General features: G+C 41.0%; 2 protein-coding genes across 5 annotated transcripts in view; both read right to left on the reverse strand.

The window, feature by feature from the left end:
• The window catches only part of mgat5 (alpha-1,6-mannosylglycoprotein 6-beta-N-acetylglucosaminyltransferase), a 114194-nt gene extending 106218 nt beyond the window's left edge, over positions 1–7976 (reverse strand). For 2 of the 3 annotated variants that reach the window (XM_031757826.2, XM_031757827.2), the window contains exon 1: positions 7836–7976. The gene's annotated coding sequence lies outside the window, so the exon portion shown is untranslated. Of the gene's footprint in view, positions 1–3279; positions 3477–7835 lie in introns of all 3 variants that reach the window. The other variant, XM_039607556.1, reaches the window with a different exon arrangement.
• Positions 7977–10402: 2426 nt separating this feature from the next.
• On the reverse strand, positions 10403–21883 carry clic5a (chloride intracellular channel 5a). Of its 2 annotated transcripts, none has more exons than XM_039606560.1 (6): positions 21328–21883; positions 14869–14978; positions 12192–12317; positions 12006–12112; positions 11753–11916; positions 10403–11659 (listed from the first exon to the last, which is right to left on the reverse strand). In XM_039606560.1, exons 1-6 carry the CDS (start codon positions 21847–21849, stop codon positions 11495–11497), a joined length of 1194 nt encoding a protein of 397 aa, XP_039462494.1. In that variant the 5' UTR covers positions 21850–21883; the 3' UTR covers positions 10403–11494. The 2 variants fall into 2 exon arrangements, with proteins under 2 accessions (XP_039462494.1, XP_039462495.1); XM_039606561.1 differs by lacking the exon at positions 21328–21883 and adding an exon at positions 17902–18057.
• Between the last annotated feature and the right edge of the window lie 760 nt (positions 21884–22643).

The raw sequence follows: 22643 nt of genomic DNA on the forward strand, positions 1-22643 counted from the left end.
GTTTCTCTACATTAGTATTTATGAAGGGTATGTTGTGACTTACCTTCAAAATTACAGTGGTCCCTCGCTATAACGCGGTTCACCTTTCACCTCGCTGTTTCGCAGATTTTTAGTGCAAGTTTGCATGCTTTTTTTTTTTTTTTTTTTTACATCACATTGTGTCCTGCGTCCTGATCGCTGCAGACAATCTCCTCCGTGACGTCTCTCCTGTACAGTACAGAATCGCTGCATCGATCGCTAGCAGTGTGACTGAAGTGCAGTACTGTATGTCCACGATGTCCACGCGTCAAAAAATAAAACTGGCTACTTGATTTCACCCATCGCTGGTTATTTTTAGAACATAACACCCGCGATAAACGAGGGACAGCTGAGAAATATAACATTTGAATCCCTTTTCTCTTTTGCCCTGAGGTGCGGGGGAAAAATATCGACAAGTCGATGAACATCATTTACAGATATATTGGGCAAATGCCCAAGACATCTATAGAAATGTAAATCGCTGCTTGATTCATTCATTTGCTTAACTTGTTTTGGACCGTAAACAAGGCGCGAATAGGACACCGGAAACAAAGCTCCCCACAGGAGTTTCCGCACCAGAAGTAGCGTATGCTAACATGCACATAGTCAATAGTGAAACAAATGGGGGGAAAGCAGTACTGATGCCAGCAGTGTGGGGTTGTTGAGTTTCCCTTTGAAGGCACTGGAGGTAGATTCAACTTGAGAGAAATGTCCTCAATGATAACTGAAAATGCAAAGCGTTTCTGCCAGAGGGGACTACGCAGCTTCATTATTAGCAACAAACATGTTTGGAATGAAAAAAGAAAACCATTACAGATATCGGCTCATATTTCAGAATATCAGCCCTTAAAGGCATGAAATATTGGTATCTGTATCAAGCTTAAAAAGCCTGTATCGGTTGGGGTAGTGGGTCCAATGAATTCTGATGTATTTAATGCACAGTGCCAGCTTACTGGTGATTCTACGATATTACAAAGCCACCGACCACAACAGGGAACTGCAGCCCTTCTAATGTGTAGGTATGTAGATCCTAAAACATGTTTATGCTGAACTATATCTACTTATCAAAGTAGTTATTGTGATTTTTGGCCCTCTTGTGGATTATAATGTAATATTTGAATGATCTGAACCTGTGTTTTTGTTTTGTTTTTTTGTAGTTATTGCTGACAGCTCTAATGCAGCCAGGAACTGCTGAAACGTAACGGAGCACCAGCCTCAGGGTCGCTTTCACCTGCAGTTTCCCTTATTTGATTTCAGCTGGGTGAAAAACACCACAGACCCAGTCACAGAAAAGTAATGAAATATGAACAGCTGAAGAACTTTGACCACAAAATAATGAATCTAAACCAAAGTTTTGACTCACGGATGTTGTGAAACCATCCAGCTGGAACATTGAGCAAAATAAAAATCCTCCTTCCAGTCTAATCTCCCTCAGCCTAACACAGTGCTAGTTCGACTGTCACCTGGCCAAAAGAGACGTGATCCTGATAATATGATCCTGCTACCATGGAGACCACTGTGACTCTGCATCTTAACTGACTCCTTCACATAAGCTCCACCTCTTAATTATTCATATGGGCCCTCCAGAGAAACAGCCCATGCTGCGGCTTTGTCACCTTACTGGTGTGAATCCAGCTTGGAACCAGATATCAGCAGCCAATCCTGGGCTTTGGAGTCGGGCGGGAAGTTTATCTAGGCACCCAGACAATGTTAATGAGCTCTCCATTCAGTCACTTTTTTTTTTTCTTTAGAAGAAAAAAAACCCACCTTCATAAATAAACAAGGATCAGATTTAATAAGACAAAACTTCAAAAGGCTTGGATGGTGACAGTGAAGGCATAGAAGTAGAGAGAAAAGAGAAAGTGATTATTTTTCTATATTTGATCGAGCTTACAGTGAATCTCTCATCACAAACACAAATGAATTTGCACGAGGCAGGGAAACAGTGACATCTCAACATGAACACAACCATCTCCATTGTTTTATTTTCAGTATTGCTAGAAATATTATTTACCCATACCTACATATACAATAAGATATTAGTCACATATTTACTAGCTAAGTGCAATGAGTAATTTCAGCAATTTAGGCCTACTCTAATCTGCATATTTACAGATGAATGAGTGACTAAACTGTAGAAGTGAATAATACAAATGCTAATTAGATACATTTTTTTTGCTCAGTTTAACGAGGCTGTTAATGCTTTTCATTATCTTCTGATACATTATATTTAAATGTAATAAGTTACAGTAGTGAATATTCATATTTACCTTGGAAACAGTTTTAAATAATAACCTCAGACAGTTTTTTCCTACTCTCTGTAAAGAGTACAATGACAGTGAGAGCAGGTATCCCAACTATGCTCATCTCAGGAACATGTCTTTGGCTGTGTGCACAGAAGCCCCCCCGACCTCCGCCAGGGGTAGCTAGTCATTACAAACGTGGCTTTAGCTTGAGTAGTTCTCTCAAACTGCTGGCCTGCGATAGACACCCCGTTATTTTCATCCAGATGAAACAACAGTCTGTCAGTAACAGCGACCCACATTGTCAGTACTTTATTTTGTTGGTGCTTTAAACAGACGAGTTCCAGGTGTAACATTTTTATCAGCTGACATCATGTTGACCAGACAGAACAGACAAGCACTCTCTGTAAGCAGACGGGCAGCCCGTAGCCACCGGCGAACTACTCGTCTACCAGCACTACCACCGCTGACCCATCTTTTCCCATCCACCCATTTTCTTCCACTTATCCAATTCAGGGGTCGCAGCGAACAGGAGCCTCTCCAGCTGTCATGGGGAGAGAGGCAGAGTATACCCTGGACAAGTCACCTATTTGTCACGGGAAGACAATCATTCACACCTACGGCCAATTTACAATACCAACTTTACCTAATCCATGCATGTCTGTGGATTGTTGGAAGAAGCTGGAGTTCTTACTTATGTCAGCATGTACCGCTCTTCACTCTTTTCCATCTTTACAAATAAGACATATTTGGTTTTTACTCTGTTAATCAGACAAAACAAGCCATTGGTATCGCCAAAGACGTTGATACAGATAGATACAATTACACAATCATCTAATATGACACACAATTTGAATTCAATAAAGATACAGACAAAATGCTGAATAATAAGAAAATGTTTGAAAAGAAACACCAGAGTGCCGTTAAGCACCATCGGGTTATCTTTACAGGAAGGGATCGAGCTTGGTGACAGCTCCCTCAGCCATATTTATTCAGAGCTTTGAACAGTGTGCCTGACCTTAAACCTTTAGCTCCACAATGAGAAATCTAGGTCCAGCACAGAAGTCTAAATCCAATCCACTGTGATCATAGGCAGCATGGATGGCTGGGAGGACCGTCAGCTGAGACTGAGAATCAGAATGGCCTCCCAAAAGGGAACACAGTGGCTCTCACACAGACGTAAGGAAAAGAAGTAGGTGGTGAGCCACAGATGTGCTTAAAAAGAGGAGAGAGAAAAAGTCAGAGTAATTAAGATCAGCAGGATGGCAGTAATACGGTGGCAGAAACCCAGTAGAAACCCAGTTTGGCTGTTTATTTATTTATTTATTTATTTATTTTTTTAACTTTATTTAACGAAGAAGTGAAACTCTAGAGATTAAAAATCTCTTCAGTGGCTTGGCTGACCAAGAGGCTGTCTGTATCCCGAGTCCAAAGAGGGGCATGAAAGATGAAGCCTCTGTCTCCCATTCTTCTTCTATATATCCTAGAAACCACACATAAACCAGCAGTCTGAGAGTGTTCCCAGTGCACTACTGGGGTGATACAGTAGTATGAAGTCTTTAAGATAAGATGGGGCCTGATTATTCAAGACCTTGTATGTGAGGAAACATGGTCAGGAAACACCTGGGTTACCTGTCTTAGTCTCATTGTGCGTTTTTGCTGCTTCCAGCATGTGTGTGAGAGGAGCCCCAGCTCCATCATAAACCATGACAGCACCATCTTAGCTGTTGTTGCGATGTCAAAAATGGAGGCTGATTGGGCTAAATCTGGCAATACTTTGTATGCACACACTTTGTGTGCGTACTCTGTGTCTCTAAATATATTTTACAGTCATTGTATATGTTCTTTTAGTAATTGTTCTCTGTGTCCAGCCCCAGATCACCAACAACAACAACAAAAAAAAGGTGAAGTCATATCTGCGCTTGGTGGAAACGCTGTTGCTGGCCCAAACAAGCCAGCAGCCGACCAATCAACTTGCCCGACAGACTTTTGGCCATAGAGACAGGGGTTACGTCAAACCCTAGTATTGTTTAACAATGCCTGAAAAAAAAAACCTAACACCACAAGTACGTGATAAACACAGAAGCAGAAAGATGATGGCAGAACCCAAACCCAACCTGTGAATACCCAGAACCTGCAGGGCTGAATTTACAGGAAATGCTCTTTGTGGGTACCAATAACCCAACCACAACCTCTTTGCACACAACTGTCACAAACTGGTTTTTATGGCACTTGACTTCACAGAGCCTTTGCAGCTCAGGCACTACAGACCAGGAACGACAGGTTCAACAGGCCACAACATGACCTGCATGTACGGTAACTGCAGATGGGGTGCTGAAGCTACACAAAGCTCTTCCTTTTTCCTGTTCGTGACGCATACGAGCTTTTTTGTTGTTGTTAATGATAACAAAAACATGGCACACGAAAACATTAAAGTGAGAAAAACATGGAAGCACACACCTTACATTTTACACATCGGCAAATTATTCTCAGCTGATTCGGCTGTTCTATAAATCAAGTGCAGCATTTAAGGGCAATGTTCCAGCATGACATACATACACTAACACTAACATGCCTGTACCGACTAACACTGACTACATTCCAGCTCTAAACCGTAACACTTCCCCTTCCCCAACATAAAACTAATCCTTTTTCTGCTCTTCACTCTTAATGCACGGGCAAATCCTCTAAAACCCTTTAAAGATGTCACAAGTGGCAAAATGTCCCCCGTTCCTCTCATTAAAGCTGTGACATTTATGTTGGGAGACAGGTAAAACCAGATTCTCTGGACCATTGTGCACTACTTTTATTATTCCAGATTTGACAAAACAAGCAGTCAACTAGACAACAAAAATGCAATAATAAGGGAGGGTTATGAAACAGCTTACACCGGCCCTTTCACCACCTATAAAGAAGTGATTGTATTGTGGGAAAGAACCAGTTCAGAGAGGAAAGAGCCAAAAAGCTGATAATATAATATGACAATGTCATTTAATACAATTGGAAATTAGGAATCGCGAAATTCTGGGCCAATACTAATACAACGAAGCAACATAACAATATGACCGCCAATATTTTTTTTCTTTTTTCTATTCTCGGTTTTATTATTGCCGCATTTGTTCTGAGGAAAGGAGATAAGAGACTAGAGAACGTTGATGAGCTCAGTGACTGGTAAATAACAATTAGCAATGCAAAGTGGCCCCGACCTTTGTAGCCAATGAACTATAAAGTGCAACAAAGAAATTTATTGACATGGTTTCTATTATTTAAAAATAACAATAATAATAATAATTGCTGTCACCATCTGGTGGCCTTCAAATACAATTCAGGCTTAAGGCACCTCCGTGCTGGCTTTATTTTTCCAACCTAGAAGCTAGGTCCATCTTTCATACCGTGTTTGTGATTAACTCAACCAATATGAATATCTGCAGGGTATATTGGTGCAACCTACTACAAATGTATTTGCTTTCAAGTCTTACTGAAATATATGGAAATACTTAAACTGCGTCCACTGACAGCTTAACTGAAGATCGACCGATGTCAGTCAAAAAGGCCACAAGCAGCCAAAAACGATCCTTGGCCGATATATTGGTACATCCCTGTTGTAAATCCAATCACTTTCAGAGATCTCTGGCTTTTTGGAAACACTGAAAACCAATGTGACACAACAAATAAATACTGGCCACTGCCACACATTGTTTGCTTAGATACGGATATCAGTTAACAAGGCCAATACTGGCCAATATAACAGTGCAGCCTCATTGGAAATCTGATAACTTTCAGAAATCGCTGGCTTTCACCATACTGAATTTTTTAGCTCAGCGATCAGTAGCCAGAAAGCTGGCACACAGCAGAAACACAGGTGTGTCTGTCCTAAGAGAAACAGGAGCTTTTTAATCACAGAAAAGCCAAGTGTTCTATTTTCCCTGTGTGGTATCCATCATCACCACAGTGCCTCAATCCCTCCATCTTCAGTCCCTCCTTCCTCACCCCTCTGCTGGCTCTCCACCGGAGCCCACCAGAGCACACCCTCCCCTCGCACTTGCACACACGCACCCTCCAACGATTTCTTGCCAGTGAAGCATGCCACTGAAGCAAAGCTCCTTTTCCTCAGGATTTATAATCCCAAAGGCTCCAGCAGCAAAATAAAGCAACTCAAAGAGCTCTTTATAAAGCCAGAGGGCAGTCAGTGGCTCACCTCTGGATGGACACTACTCCCAGCATTAGCTCACAGCGTACAATCAAGGATCATAAGCAGGAAGGAGGTGAGGTTTCGCTGGGTCACGTCTAATAATACAGGATTTCCTCCCATTCTGGGGGGAAATCGCCAAACTTGTACCACCACACGTTTAAAGACATCTTTAGATCCTTTGTGTAGACAATACAACCACATTTGGAGCCTGCATGATAATGAAGCAGGATGCATTTCATATGATCAAATCAGTGTGTCATAACCTGATTACATGCTACTAATGGGTGCACGCTGAAAATGAGTGGCCTGCTCTGGCGAGCTGAGTGCTTGAGCAATGAGCACACAAAGAATGTCTCACTCTCCGTATGTCCTTGTTGCCAGGTATGACCAGCTTTGCCTGCCCTGGTATTTTCTCCAGGCATTTCCTTTCATTTTCAAACACCGGCCCTTTCCCGGGCAGCTGATCAAAAACGCAGGTTCTTCCAGAGAAAACGCCGGGGGGCCCCACGGGGCAAGAATTAAGACGATTAACTTCCTCAGCCTGCTATATCAGCCGGTGTCACCAAAACCCAACATCACCTCTGGGAGCAGACGCGTCTCCCTCGCTCGTGTCTAACAAGCTGAAATGCCTGGTTACTGTTTCACCGAGTTAAGAAAGTGCTCTTAAAAAACACGAGGAAGTGCAACACAGTCCGAGAAGAACAAGGTCGTCTGTCAGCCACACACCGCAAAATGTTAACGACTCACCTTCGTCCGGTTAACAGCTCCGTGGAGTGAAATAACAAGGAGCCCTCCTGGTGAAGTGCAGACAGCTGCTCCGAGGCTGCTTAAATAAACTGTCCTTGACCGAGACATGTTACAATGACCTGAGAGTTGGGCTTTTAGTTATTCCTGAACAACCTGTTCTCCGTAGTGATGCCACTCGGGCAGAAAGAGCAGCCATCGCCGCCTTCACTGTAACACCGCGTTACTGTAGTTTTAGTTATAAGCTAGCTAAACCGGCCGTGTAATAACAATGGGACCCCATACTCGCTGCGGCGATTAACGTCCTGACTCCCCAACTGGCTCGAAAAATCAGCTAGCGTTACGTTAGCTATTCAGCTCTGTTACCCACCACCGGGCTCGCCTTTTACACATCCAGCCGCCTTTCGTGCCAGCTATCAGGCTATACTAGCTTTGCTTTGGAATAGGGAGATGCCTAGCTGTCTAGCTTCCTAGCTACGACCACCACACATTTCACAACAAAACAGCCGCAATGACAAGTCGCCCACTCCCGAGCACACAAGGCAAAACACTGCGCCTCTTCTTCCAGCGATATAACCCTAACTACGGGGCTGAAAACGAGCCCCGGAGCCGTTGCTTTGGGGAAAGACGGGTCTCACCTTTGCAGTGGTTTCTGTCGGCAGCCCGCGGTGATGCTACGAGGTGGTTTTAAGGCTTGAGACCCCACATTAAGCGTACGGAGACGTCGTTATGTTGAATATACCGGAGAGATTCTGGGCACAGCGCACGAGCTTCTGTGTTCGCTCTGCCCACTTGCGAGGCGAATAAGCGCTCAGGGACCGTCCGCGTGTTACCAGCCCGCGGAAAAACGCACAAAATCATAACGCTATATCGCAACTACTACTGCTGCTGCTAATAATACTACTGTTAATATACCAATAATACTTATACTAATACCACCACCATCACTACTACTATCAATAACAATATTACGCATGATACTGAGAGGGATCTACAGTGAACAAAGTGTCAATACACATCAATGCTGCTTTTTAACTCCCTTTCCTGATAGTGATTAGCACAACAGATGATCAGGCTTCAAAGAAACATGATATGATTTTATACCACAATTATCTTTTTTGTTTGTTTGTTTGTTTTTAATGACATTTATGACAGGTGGCAATTCCCTTTAAATGTGACTGTTTAACAGAAAGAAGAAACCTATAGTAGGACGGTCCCTAACTGCATGCTCCTTGCTTTATATACGATCTGTTACAGAGCAATAAAACTTTGTGTTTGCTGCCATCTGTTGGCTGGTAGAGGCCACGCGCTGTTCATATGTTCATGAAAATCACTCAGTCATCATTACGGTAAATTGCTGCGCCTTCATCAGACACGGTCCTTTTTGCACATGTGTCTTGCTGTTACATATACAGTGCATTTCCTGATTCAACTGGGATCATACCTTAAAGCAGATACTGATATGAGAATTCAGGAAATTACAAAAAACACTGAAATGCAAATAAATTACGCTTTTCACTGACCCATGGAAACAGAGAATTTCAATCTAAAGCTTGCGAGAAAGTTGTATTCATCACCTCCAGAGAAAGGCATTTTCAGCCCTGAGTGAAAATAAAGTGGGTGGTTGTGCTGTTATGGTGGAATATGATGAAATGTGATTCCATAAACAAATCAGAGAAAACCTGTTTTGTGTTTTACTAGGAACGTCAGTGCTGTCACACGTTCACTGCTCTTTTGTATGACTAGACCGCACGCATGCATGATGAAACAGTTTCCAGTGAAAAACCACGAGCCCCAAGGTCAGCCTCTGAGAAAATAGATTTAATATTCAAATAAGCAACACAGTCTACACAGTGGCTTGCAATCATCAGAGAGAAGACGAATATGGTTGTTGATCATTTACAGACATATGAAGTTTGGGGGTTTTTTTCCCAGCAGCCCTACAGAGATGACATGAAAAATTCACATTCCTATCATATTCAAACATGCATAATTTACTGTACAGACATAGAGCCGAAGGCAGAGGTGAGCTTGATTCTCACTAAGGCACCCGTGATTAAATCCTCTGCCATCAGTGTGCATAAAATCAAAGAACTAGCTAAATTTGGTTTATTTAGCTGGTTACTGTCATGTATGATCTTTTTATTACAGACTGATTTCCCAGACTGACAGCATTGTTGTTTATTAATCAGAAAAAGAAAGTTATTGTTGAAAACAAGACTGTAACCTATTAAAAAAGGACTACAGAGTAAGTATTTGCTGTAAACTACAGAGTGAGGCAATAAAACAAGAAAACTATATTAACAAAAGAAAAACAAAGATTTGTAACTTCTTAAGAAAATCTGTCTTGTACTCTGTATTTAACTGATCAAATAAATGGTTAATTGCCTTGTTAGAAAAAGGAAGGCCATCACAGCGCTGACGCTGCACCAGTAAAAGACAAACTGCTTTGGCTGAGACACGTTCTTAGCATTGCTTTCCTCAAACACCCAGGAAAACCGGAAAACACAAAATCATACCAAAATCAACAGGAAAAAAAAAAGAAACAAACAAACAGAACAGTTAGATTCACATATATCCAAGACATTTATGACACTAAAAATATTAATTTAATTAGTAAGGAGAAAATACTTTAGTAGAAATTGGGATAAACACATCTTAACCTCCTAACACTCACTGTTTGGGGATCTGCTGTCGAGCGCAGATTTTTACAAAAATTTTCCTACACTTTTGACACCTTGGTTTAAATGACTGTTAACATCAACTTTAGAGCATCGTTAGCTGAAGCAACTTAGGCAATTATGCTAAATGTGTGTGTGTGTGTGTGTGTGTGTGTGTGTGTGTGTGTGTGTGTGTGTGTGTGTGTGTGTGTGTGTTGCTTAGGCAGCTATGCTGACAAATGTTGCATCTATGAGCAGGGCGCCTCCAGAATTTTTTTGTAGGGGTGGCCACTAAAAATATTGGGGTGGCACACCAAAAACCGAACTTCCCATTTTATAATGCTGTTGTCAAATACAGGTTATTTGAAAAATATTGTGCGGGGTGGGGGTCACGACAGGAAATCCGAATGACAAATATTATATATGCCGGAATAAAAAACAAGTTAATGTTTCAACTTATTGTAGGGTGTCTTCCTTTCTCTTGCCAGTGCCCATAACACCCCCCCACCCCCACCCCCCTCCAGTGGCCCCCCCTCGGAGGCGCCCCTGTCTATGAGCCTTGAGGAAAAAGCTAGCCAATTAGCAAATTAAGGCTAACTTGGCCAAAGTTAAAGCAAAAATAAAACTCCAACAAATACAGGAGTTTATTTATTTTATTATTATTCTATAATTATTATTATTTTATTATTATTTGTTTATTTACTCAAGAAAGGCTAAAAGAATGACGAATATTTGCAGAGAATCTGACCCATGTAAACCATAAAAGAACACTGGGACGGTTTTGTGATTTAAAAGGTTTCCCAGCTGTGAAAATATCTGCCTATCGTAGTTTTTAATATGTTTAATATGAAGTTGTAAAAGTAAAATTGAATATGCCAGGTGTCAGCTATTACTACTTATTTAATTATTAGTGTTTATTAACACATAGTGTTTCCAGAGGCTAATGATGTAATGTTGCTTGGTACAATACCACCACAAAACTCTGACTATGAATAGTAGGGTGTGTTATATTTGCATGACCTGTGAACAAAAAGGGATTTTTTTTAATTTGCGCTAAATTTAACGGAATGTTTTTTGTTTGTCTTTCTTTTTAAAAAATTTTTTTGCTGGCATTTGATTTTAATGCTACAGTTTTTTCCTATTTGTACATTGTCAGTTTGATCTTTATGTTTGAATGTAGTGTGAACTACACTCCCCAGGTGATTTTACTTAGTTCACCTGCTGTCAGTTCATTAATCACTGATGACTGGACAGTTGTTGCTTAAGGAAGGGATTTACTATGACTAAACACTGAGCTGCAAACTTCATACATTTTTCCTCATTGAATCTTTTTTGAAAAATGACTGTAGTATAATCATTATGAAACAATTTTCAGCCTCTTTAGTTTGCAAGCATCGTTTGATGCGTCAGACATCTGCTGCTACACAATACCATTACAAACACGATTCATGATTTTTAGCACCTTCTCTGAAACATCATACCAGTGTGCTACAGTTAAACATATTTACTATATTACTATTACAAGTGACACATACTGTGCCAAAAGCGTATGTAATGGTTTTCCAAAAAAAAAAGAAGTGATTTATTAGATATTTCTCAATAAAAGATAAAAAGGTTCTTGAGTGCTTGTGATGCATTCATTTCCCCAGCCTCCTGGCGACATCCTTATAGGCTAGCTCGATTTCCACATCAGCTGCACAGGTGTTGATGAACTCGTCCTGTTTGTAAGCATTTCCAAGGTACCGCCACAAACCTCTGAACTCTGACGGGATGTCATAGTTTCTGTATTTCTTTGCAACCACCTGCAAAAGCGCAAGTTATTTTGACACTGCTAAAAGTCAAATTTAAAAGATTCAAGTAGCCAAAGACAAAGAAACCACTCAGGTGGAGGTTACCTTAACGACATGAAGCTTTGGTAGAAGGTTGCAGTCAGCAAGTGTCAGTTCATTTCCGTCCAGGAACTTGCGGGTGGATTCTCCCTCGTCTGCCTCATCAGGGAGAGGACTAATCAGGTACTCGTCCAGCTTAGCCAGGGCCTTGTTTAGATTGGCCTCTAAAGCTAAAACACACAGGAAGCATCACCACAGGATTTTAAAAGACCCAGTTAAACCCAATTATAGACATATATCCTGGATGCTGCATGCTCACCTTGATTTTTATCCGGTTTTGTATTTTTGACAAAAGCTGAAAATCTGGCAAATATGTCATTTCCTGCTGTGTTGGATTCACGATTCTTTGCTGCAAGTTTGGGGTACCTGACAAAACAGCAGAACATTGTTGTTGTTACCTGGCCTATTTACCAATCTATTTTGTCTGCTTGTGTGTGAGACCTACTTTGGTGGAGCCAGCTTTTCCTCCAGGAATTCCTCTATTTTGTTGACATCAGAGTAAACTTCCCCTTCGAAGGTGAGGAAGGGTGGATGTGTCCCGGGGGCCAGGTTGTGAAGATCAGCTGGTTTCCTGATTAGAGTGGAATCATTTTTACACCCTCTTCAATAAATATGTCAAATATGTAATAACACTGATAACGTAGTAATGAGGCTCTTAAAGTTTAATTGCGACCCTCAGAGACTTTGTTTATTACCGTCACGTATATCTCAGAGCAGCACTTGGAGCCAGAGCGTAATTAAACAGACCTCTGAAATCTATTTTTAACTTTTGTCAATAAAAGAAAATGTTAAGTATGTAGGTTTGTGTAATACTGCAAACAATATCAATTTTTTTTTGTTTTTCTTATTTAACAATGTTTGTTTTATGGCTATTTCGATTCGCAGTACTAAGAACTATTCTCAAAGACTGCTTAAAGAAATCTGAAGAAAGCTTACGCAAGAATGTTAAAAAGATCACATTAGAAAATATACAATGTAATATATTTCCTTGTCAAAGGAGTTTGCAAAGAAAAGCGTCTGGACTTCTTTGAGTTGCTTGAAGACGTTTCACCTCTCATCCGAGAAGCTTCTTCAGTTCTAAGGTCAAGTGGCCGAGAGTCCCAGATTTAAACCCAGCGGGAGTATCCCCCCAAGGAGGGACAAAGGACCCCCTGGTGATCCTCTAATCACATGCGCCAAGGTGTGAAAGCGGGTGTGGGACCTAATCAGCCAGGGTTTCGGGTGAGCTCATTGTGAAACCTGGCCCCACCCTATCATGTGATTTCCTGAGGTCAGATGGCCCAGGATGTGAGTGGGCGTTAAGGCGTCTGGGGAGCTCACCCAAAACCCTGGCTGATTAGGTCCCACACCCGCTTTCACACCTTGGCGCATGTGATTAGAGGATCACCAGGGGGTCCTTTGTCCCTCCTTGGGGGGAAACTCCCACTGGGTTTAAATCTGGGACTCTCGGCCATTTGACCTTAGAACTGAAGAAGCTTCTCGGATGAGAGGTGAAACGTCTTCAAGCAACTCAAAGAAGTCCAGACGCTTTTCTTTGCAAACTCCTTTGACTACGATGACCTGGATGACTGAGAACCTTCACAGAAATATATTTCCTTGTATGTTTGCATGTTTCAATAAATTGCTACATCTAAGCTGTGTCCAAATTCAGAGGCTGCATCCTCCTGAGGACCCGGCTTTCGTGGTCTACATGGGCCGGGTCCTCCGAAGGCTGGGTAGGCTGGAAGTGAGCGGCTGTGAAATAGGACGGTCTAGCCTTCAGATTTGCGTCACCAGCTGTCTTGGTGGAGTTTAATAAACTCAGCCGTCTGGTCCTTGCTATCTAAAATGTAACAGGACACTGGCGTAAATTGTCAGCCATCTCACACGTCTGTCTAAGTTATCTAAGGGACTTATATATCATGTTTAACCTGAGTTGCAAAAGACTGCGAGGGGTCTGAAAATGATGTGCCGGGAGTCCGGTGCTCTCGCCGGCTCTGGCGAGCTGGCTAGCTATCAAGCTGGTGGGTAACAGACGTCTTTTGCAAATATGTGATATCTTGATAAACAGAGCAGATATTTGAACACAGTTACATTCTTGCCTGAAAATATCTTAAAAGTTTATTTTGTGACCCAGAAAGAGTAATAAGAGTAATATTAAAACTAAGTAGCTGCCGCCATTGTTGGAAACTGGAAATGGCTGGGCCACGCTATGAATTCTGGGATAGGTTGGGCCACGAAGACCCATGCTTCAAATCTGGTGAAAAGGAGGACGCATTTGTTGGCCGCATTTGGAGGAGTCTACGAATTTGGACAGCTTTCGTTGTGTCGCTGTGACGTAATCGGCCTACAAATGTGGCCCCAGGAGGAGGCAGCCTCTGAATTTGGCCACAGCTCTAGTTCCCATTTTCCTAGCAAAACATAAAGAAATGAAGGGAGGCTCAAGACTTTTGCACAACACTGTATGATAACTGTATGGTAAACTGTATTAAGGCTTAAAAGTAAGCATGATTAAGGCTGTGGCTGTTTTGAACGATAGAGACACCTACCCATAGACATATTCTATGGCTAGTTTGCTTGCTAGCCAAAATTAGCATCATATCCCTTAGCAAGCAAGCTAACAAGTGAAATGTTAGTTTTTAATTCCCACAGGCTACCCTCTCGTCCAATTGTGTTTTTAAAAATGGCAACCCGAAGGCTCTAAAAGCTGCATCCATCTGTTACATGCAATCTATGGGTTAAACAAGGCGAAATTTTGACCTCTTGGTAAAAGAGAATTACTGGAACAAAGAGCTAAACAGATAGAATTCCTGTTCCTACAACTGTGCTGCTGAAAATACAGATCTAAACGTAATACTAATATTGTGACAAAACTTTATTTGCATTACATTGTGTGTCTATTAATTTTATTTATTTATTTATTTATTATTTTATTTATTTTACAAGGAGTGCAACTCAGAAAAGAATTTACATGAATTTTGGTGCTCATATGAAAACAGGCACCAAAAAAACCCAACCCAAAAAACAAAACACCAGTTGAGATATTTTATATACTTTACAATATGTAAATGGCTTGATTGTGAACTGTAACTTGACAGCACAACACTGTGTTATCATTTAACGCAATAACATTTAGTTATTACCTCTTTAGGTCAACAGTGGTGACGTTGAAGACAACACCTTTCAGCCACAGGATCATGAAGAGGCGCTGGGAGAAAGGACAGTTTCCAATGCTCTCACCATCACTCCCAGCCTGTAATATAGTTTAGAGCTGAGTACAAAACAGAATGTGCATTTGTAATGCATAGAGATGAATCCTGGCTTACTCTTCTTCTAATGCATGCAAGAATACACTGACACACATACACTGATTCACACACTTGCACACAATGCACACAGTCCCGATGAGCTATCAATCAATCAGCTCACTGGCACAATGAAAGACGAAGAATCAGTGCTTTATAGTGTGAAGCAGGGGTTTTGCAGTTGGGCTCGTGTGTATATTATCGAAATAGAAAGCATGTATGTTTGTGTACATGTGTTCTTCAGTGTGTGCGTCAATGCAAAGCTGCAACAGGACACTGTAACGAGACACCAGGTCCAACATGAATAATCCACGCTGCTTCCATTACATGCTTCACTGCCTGTTTGGACTTCTGGTCCCTACCTACTGCAGCAGTGTGTATCAAATCATACAACAGGGCTCACTGTCGAGCCAAGGAAACACTCATACTTCACCTAAAACATTTTCAATCACATTTTAAGAGACTAAAACCTATTTTGGCCAAAAATACCAACTGTATAAAGCTTATAGTGTTTCAAGAATTTTCTCATTGCTGTTGCCATCCATTCAGGTATAGTACAGAAGACACTGAAACACTGAATGTTGCATAATATATACATTTGAATTTGTTGCAATGTGAAGAACCTGCCTTATATACCAATTAAATCATATTTGCATGTGATTTGTGGTAATTGGTAATTAAAAGCTCAATGCATTGACTGTATACTGTAAGCTACATTGTTTCAGATTCACTTCTCCAATCCAACCTCTTCTTCTATCAAAATCAGCAGGAAAGTAACAAAAAGGATTCTCTTCCTGCCCTTGTTGATTGCTGCAGCCAGCAAAGTTAAAAAGGTTCACCTTCAAAGTAAAAGTTATGCCTCAGCCAGCATGTTTCAAAGGGCAACTTTTACTTTGAAGGCAAACAGTCCCCATTTCCAGTTTGTGTCACAGTTTTTATAGTTTCACTACAGCTCAGAGAGCAGTTGGCCAATATTTGTAGACAAGTCCAACGCATCTCTTCAAACTACGACTGTAGCAGTCAATATGCTTATGCCAACTGATTGGGAACTAAATTTTTCCTTAGCGACAGGTGGTTGCCAGAGAGTACTGACCAGTATGTAGACTTGCCTAACTGGGACTTTAGTGGTAAATTTCTCAGCTGCTGCAGAGAACACTCACAGCCAGTTTGGGAATATTCATTTTTTCCTCACGACTGGTGGTTGCCAAATGGGTCTTATTCAACTGATCCTATAGCAGCACCGCGATTGTCACCAAAAATGATTAACGGCAGTTAAAGTTAACGCCAAGTGGTCAATAGCCATGTTTCTGCAAAACCGCAATATAAAAAATAAAATCTCGTTAAAATGATGTTAATGCCATAACCGCATTAACGCAGCAAATCTCCGTTAGCGAGTTAACACAGATCGCGCTAACACGTTAATGAGCTAACCGCGTTAATGAGCTAACCGCGTTAATGCGTTGACGCTGTGCAGCCCCACAGCCCCTCCGCGTTAACTCGCTAACGGAGATTTGACATGTTAGTGCGGTTATGGCATTAACGTCATTTTAACGAGATTTACGCTGACAGCACTAATATATATATATATATGTGTGTATATATATCAGAATGTTTTAATTTAAAAAAACTGATATCAGGAGTGAGCCCATAAATCCACTAACAGACTCAAGAACGAGCTAAAAGTTAAACCAGTTTGCTTAAAGTTTACCAGTTAGCCAGTCAGTTAATTTTAGCATAAAGACCAGAAATAAGGAAAACAGTTTGCCTGGCTCTGTTAGAGACTCAGTTTGGATAGAAACTAATCAAACAAAATTAAGAAACAATGACACTTTGCTTAATTCAAACAAATGAGATGAATATGCTAATTTGTGGACTGGAGATGATGAGAGCTGTGCTAGCTTACATGGCTAGCTAATGTCTCCTTTTTTCTATTATTTTTAACTTTGCAAATGTGTTCAAGTGTTAGCAAAAATGAAATAAAGGAATGAAAAAAAAGTAAAGTAACAATGAAAACTACTTGAAAGGATATACATTCATACTATGGTCTCATATCAGAAAGGAAATGAATGTCTTCTTTACAGATATGTCAGTAACTTGTAAAGTGGGAGGAATTTGCCTTTGAGTCATCTAGTCATCACTAGTAATGACTCTTATTCTGAAGAATAGAAAAACAGACTTTTTTGGAAAAAACACTAAAATATTTTTATTTCTGTTAGGTAGGATGACCCAAATTCATTAATAGTTTAATAATTCATAATTAATTTCCATGACTGCTAATTGTGAGGACTGTAAAATGTAAATATTCTGATTGGTTACTTTTAGAGTTATGGTTAGGGTTTATAGTGGTCGACAACTTTGATCTCAGACGGTTAAGGGGTTTCTGGCAGAAGGTATATTACTTAGTATGTGTAGCAAGGATACATGTTATGCATTAGCATATTACGCCGCATGCCAACAGATATTGTGGCTTAACCTTCAGCTATTAAAAGCTGCTGCTCTCAATACTGAAAGGACCCCAGTAATAATTCAGTGGGAGAGAGCAAAAGAGAGATTGTTTGTGCACGTGGGTGTCAGGTTAACACACGGAAAATCAGCACGCTACAACAACAACATGGCATGCACACACTTGAAGGAGCCGCCGACCCCCCTACCCTACCAAACACAGTCGTTATTTAGGTGGTAAAAATGTGTGCATACTGAACTTAAATGTTACTTGTCATACAAAAAACGAAAAACATTATCGACAGCATGCAAACATATGCAAATGTGCTATGACATTAGATTCAGAAGTGAGACAAGAAATGATCGAATGTTAGTTCGATGTTAGTTTGTGATGTACACACACCAAAATGCACACATTTGGACCCCCACCTTGACAAACAGCTCAATATCAGGGTCCTTGTCCTCCTCTGCGGCAGTATCCGTCATGGTCAAAAAAGACCTGCTTTGTTTGTGTGTTTTATTTCCACAGTGCAGTTGTATTTGTTTGTGTGTATATGTTAGTGAGCCAGCTCAGCTTTCAGCAGATCCCCCTCTCCATTAGGTAAAGTCAGCTCAGTCCCACAGCAGCTCTGTCAGAGTGTCAGCTGAGGACGAGTGACGAAGAGAGAGAGAGGGAAAGAAGGTGGAGGGGGTGGTGTGTGTGTTTGGGTTCAGTTTTCTACCTGAGCTTTTAGCCGTGGGGGCGTGAGATTGCCGAGCAAAAATAACCCCACTGTGGAGGGGTGGGGGTGTTGGTGAAAGTACTAATACAGTTAGTAGGGAAAGGGCAGAGCAGGGGTGCCCTGGCCCCTCGCACCTCTTACAGCTTTGATGGACAACAGCTGGGTGATTCTGAATCACCACGAGTCATTGTTACCGTCTCAGACTCATCACCACCCATAGGTCCCATGGTGTCTGTGTCAGCATGGCAGCAAGGTGATGTCAAACCTTCAGAGGGCTTCTCACACAGTGCATGGACTGTATTTGATGTTTGTTTTGCACCCTATATCAGTGCTGTTCATCCCTGTGACCAAGATGTTTTAAAGGGGATCAGGAACAAGAAACATGGTAACTAAATACAGTGTACAAAGTTGATGTAGAAAACAGTAGGCATAAATTATTTTTTGCCCTGTGATATAGCCCTTTAATACAGATGATATTACATTACAGTGGGACTGCACACATAGAAAACCCCAACAATCGTTTGACCCCCTATGAACAAGCAACAGTGGGAAGGAAAAACTCCTGTTCAGCAGGAAGAAACCTAAGTCTTGTGAAGACATGATTTGCAAAGTAGTGAAGCAAGTATTTAGACTCTTTATTTGAGAAAAAAAAAAACATAATTCACATTAATAGCACCTAATAGTAGAAAGGTTTTAACATTAACTTACATACATTTTTATACTACATATACAAATTCTATGGAGGAGTCCTCCAGGACTCTTTCTAGAGCTGGCAGCCTGACCAATCTGAGCAATCGGACTAGAAGGGCCTTGATAAGGGAAATTAACCTGGTAATCATTCTGACAAAGCTCCAGGGTTTCTGGGTGGAGAGAGAGGAGAAACTTCCAGGAGGACAGCCATATCTGCTGGACTCCCCCAACCAGGCCTGATGGCAGATGGTGAGACTTCTTGGTAAAAGGCACATGACAGCCCGCCTAGAGTTTGCCAAAAGGCACCTGAAGGACTGTCATAGAAAAGACTGAACTCTTTGGACTAAATGCCAAAAGTCATGTCTGGAGGAAACTAGGCACTGCTCATCACCTGGCCAATACCATCCCTAAAATGAAGCACGGTGGTGCTATGAGGATACTTTTAGGCAGCAGTGTAAAATGAAAAACATACAAAAAATTATTTCTCATTTGATATATCTATAGAACTAAGAAGTGCAGCCTAAACTATGGAATAACACCAGATGTATCTTTTAACCCATTTAACCTATTTTTACAATAATGGTTTTTGGCATATTTCAGATTTTGTTTTCAAACTAAAGTCTTTTTACATTCAGAACTTTTGTCACACCAGTGTATCCTGTTTTGAACATTTTGCTAAGTGGCAACCCTGTAAGGAGTTGGTACTTAAGCACTTTACTACAAATAATAAAGTGTATACAATCATAATATACAGCTGACAAAAGAAAGACAAATATGAGTATATTTCTACACTAAGCATCACGTTCTTTACTATATGACTGGTCTCTCACAGTAAGTTACCAGCAAATGGTTTATACATCATACAGGCTAATAAATCAGTAAGGAAACACCCTCACACTATCCTGCCAAATGAGCAGTTGTAATTAGTATGTAGAGTTTTCCAAACGACCTGTGGACATGTTCCAGGAGGTAAAAGATAAAGAGAACTTTATCTCGTTATACTTCCACTGCTCTGTCAAAGCAATGATGTAGCCTTTAATATAGCTAATTACAGATGAGCATCTATATTATAATTATTGTTATTATTATCATTATTATTATTTCCCAAGGGAGTTTCCCTGTCAGGAAGGGCATGTGGTGTAAAAATCAGCCAAATCAAACATGTGGAGCTACTCACTGTGGTGACCCTTGTGAATAAGAAAGCAACTGAAAATAGTTTCTTCTATTTTTATTTTTAGTAGTATTAGTATGCTAAAGTCTGTAACACAAGAATTTCCCAAATAAAAAATGAATAAATCATTTATCATGTTATCTTTATAAAGGTGCTCTTTAGAAATCAGTACCGAAATTTTAGAACTGGCTGTCAAATCATAGCAACTCATGCTAGCTAGTCAGGTTTAAGTGAATGTAGAGTATAGCAGTGTACACAGTAACCAGAGTTAGCTAGCTCTGTCTGTATATTAAATGTGTATAGCTATCTAGTGACTAAAGTTTGGTTCCTAAGATAACGCTAGGCTAACGTAAGTGCAAGGTAATTTAGACAGCACCTTATCACCCTTAGAGCTTATTCAAACTGCTTTGCAGGCAAAAGATAAAAAGAAATAAAAGATTATAAAACTGAATCTAACCAGAGGTACGTGTTTCAGACATGTTAAAATTTAGAGGTTTTAGAATGAGTCTAAAAGAAAGTGGCACAAAACGGATTAGTTTAAATGAAACAGGATATTCACAATGAAAGAGTTTGGAGACCCTGGGATTAGTTTGCGGGCTCTTTGTTGTTGCCTGCAGCAGACTTCGGCCTCTCTGATTCTGCTGCAGTGGCCTCTGGGTTATATTGCTATGTGCTGCTTTAGTGTCAATGTGTAACATTTATGATCCCTGTGTACTTGAGTGATAGTGGACTTTAATGTGGAATGTGCTGATTGTGTAATAGGTCTGTGTGTGGATTTAGAATGCTTATCGCTAATATAAGCTCGATAGACGGATGAAACGGACACATGCTCACTGTATACGTAACGCACATGCACATACCAGTCTTCACGTGGTCATTTGACAGGGACCGTCCCCGACTATCCCTGCACTGACTCCGAACATTCCCGTCAGTTCAGCTGAGCTTATATTTAGAAATAGAGTAACTCCCTCCAGCACACATGCGCACATGTGCAGAGAAATGACTAAATACTATGGCCTATTAATAGAAGGATGTTTGTACTGAAGAGGCATAAGGTTCAAATGTGCCTTTATCACATTCCACATAAATTCACACACTATAGATAGTCACCGACCTTGTACACCACGCTGATATGAACCTAATCATGACTGAAATTTATGGACGCTATAAGTTAGTTCAAAGAAAGAGAAGATGGGTGTGTGTGTGCATGCGTGTCCTGTAGAGCCACAATATATTTTACATTCACCTGATCTGAGCCTTTCTCTTTCCTACCTTAACAAAGAGCATGACCTTTGGTCCATCTTCGTCAGGCTCTGGCTTCTCCTTAGCTGTTTCCTTCTCAGAGGCTGATGAAGATGATGACGAGGATGAGGATCTGCGTGATTTGTCCACCTCCATCTCCCAGTTTAACTCATTTAACGGCTCTACCTCTGTGTTCTCCTCTTCTTCTTCCTCTTTTTCTTCTTTTTCTTCCTCCACCTCCTCCTCCCCACTGGAACTCTCCAGCTCCACTTTCTGCTCTTCTTTCTCATGAGAAGAAGAAGATGATGAAGACGATGAGGAGGATGAGGAAGAGGACGTGCTTCCTCGCCTCTCCTCTGTGGGAGGCTCAGGCGCCGGGATCGAAGGAGGAGCTGGTATTCTTCTCGAGGCCACTTCGGCGTTTTCATACTCAGGAGTCAGATGCGAAAGATCTTCGTATGAGGCCTCGTAGGGCAATTCATATTCGCCTGATGACTGGTTCTCGTAGGTCGGCTCTGGGTTCTCGTACACATTCCCCTCAGAAAGATCCATCCTGGTTGGAGAAATCAAACAGAGATGGTGGAGCGTGCCAAGGTGTAAAGCAGAGTGAGGGCAATCGCAACAGGGCCTATCTTATCAGAAGATACCCCAATCAGGACTTTGGACAGGGATGGCCGAAAGGCTGGGCCAAGGGGAACTGCAGTAAGTCAGTATACTGCATGTTATTACTGTTTTAGTGTCTATAAACACAGTATAAGCATGTTTAAAAAATATATATGAGGGTCCAATCGTTCCAAAATTATGTTCACAGTGTCTTTGTCAGCTGAACACATATCTAAACTGTACTTCAGATGTGGCAGAACTGTTTTGGCAGATTGTACATGTCCACGGTAATGTCGAGGTTATTATATTTTTTTATGATTTGGAGAAAGCTAGGTAGGGACAGATAGACAAATAAAGTAAAATTGCACAGAGAAATGTTTTGTCAGTTGGGTTATCAGCATGGACAATTTGTCATAATAGCTTTGTCACAAGTGAAGCACAGGTCAAAGTTTAAAAGAACATTTGTAGACACACATGGAAATCCAGCATATAAGACAGAAAGAGCTTGTAGAATTCTAGAGAGCTTAGAAGTTAATATTTTGTATGACTGCCTGCCATAAATCAAAGTTGGCTAAAAAAGTTTCACACTCTAAAGCACGACCCAACAAGTGACAAAGTGCAGTTCAAAAATTCTATTAACACAAGGCTCTCTTAGTAAGGAGCAAAGACTTGATGCTGCGGTCAAACGTCATGGTTTTTTCAGGACTCGGTTCAAGTAGCAGTTCTGTCAGGAAAGCAGAGAA

This window comes from Oreochromis aureus, linkage group 23 (genome assembly GCF_013358895.1).
Source record: "Oreochromis aureus strain Israel breed Guangdong linkage group 23, ZZ_aureus, whole genome shotgun sequence".
Taxonomy (NCBI): domain Eukaryota; kingdom Metazoa; phylum Chordata; class Actinopteri; order Cichliformes; family Cichlidae; genus Oreochromis; species Oreochromis aureus.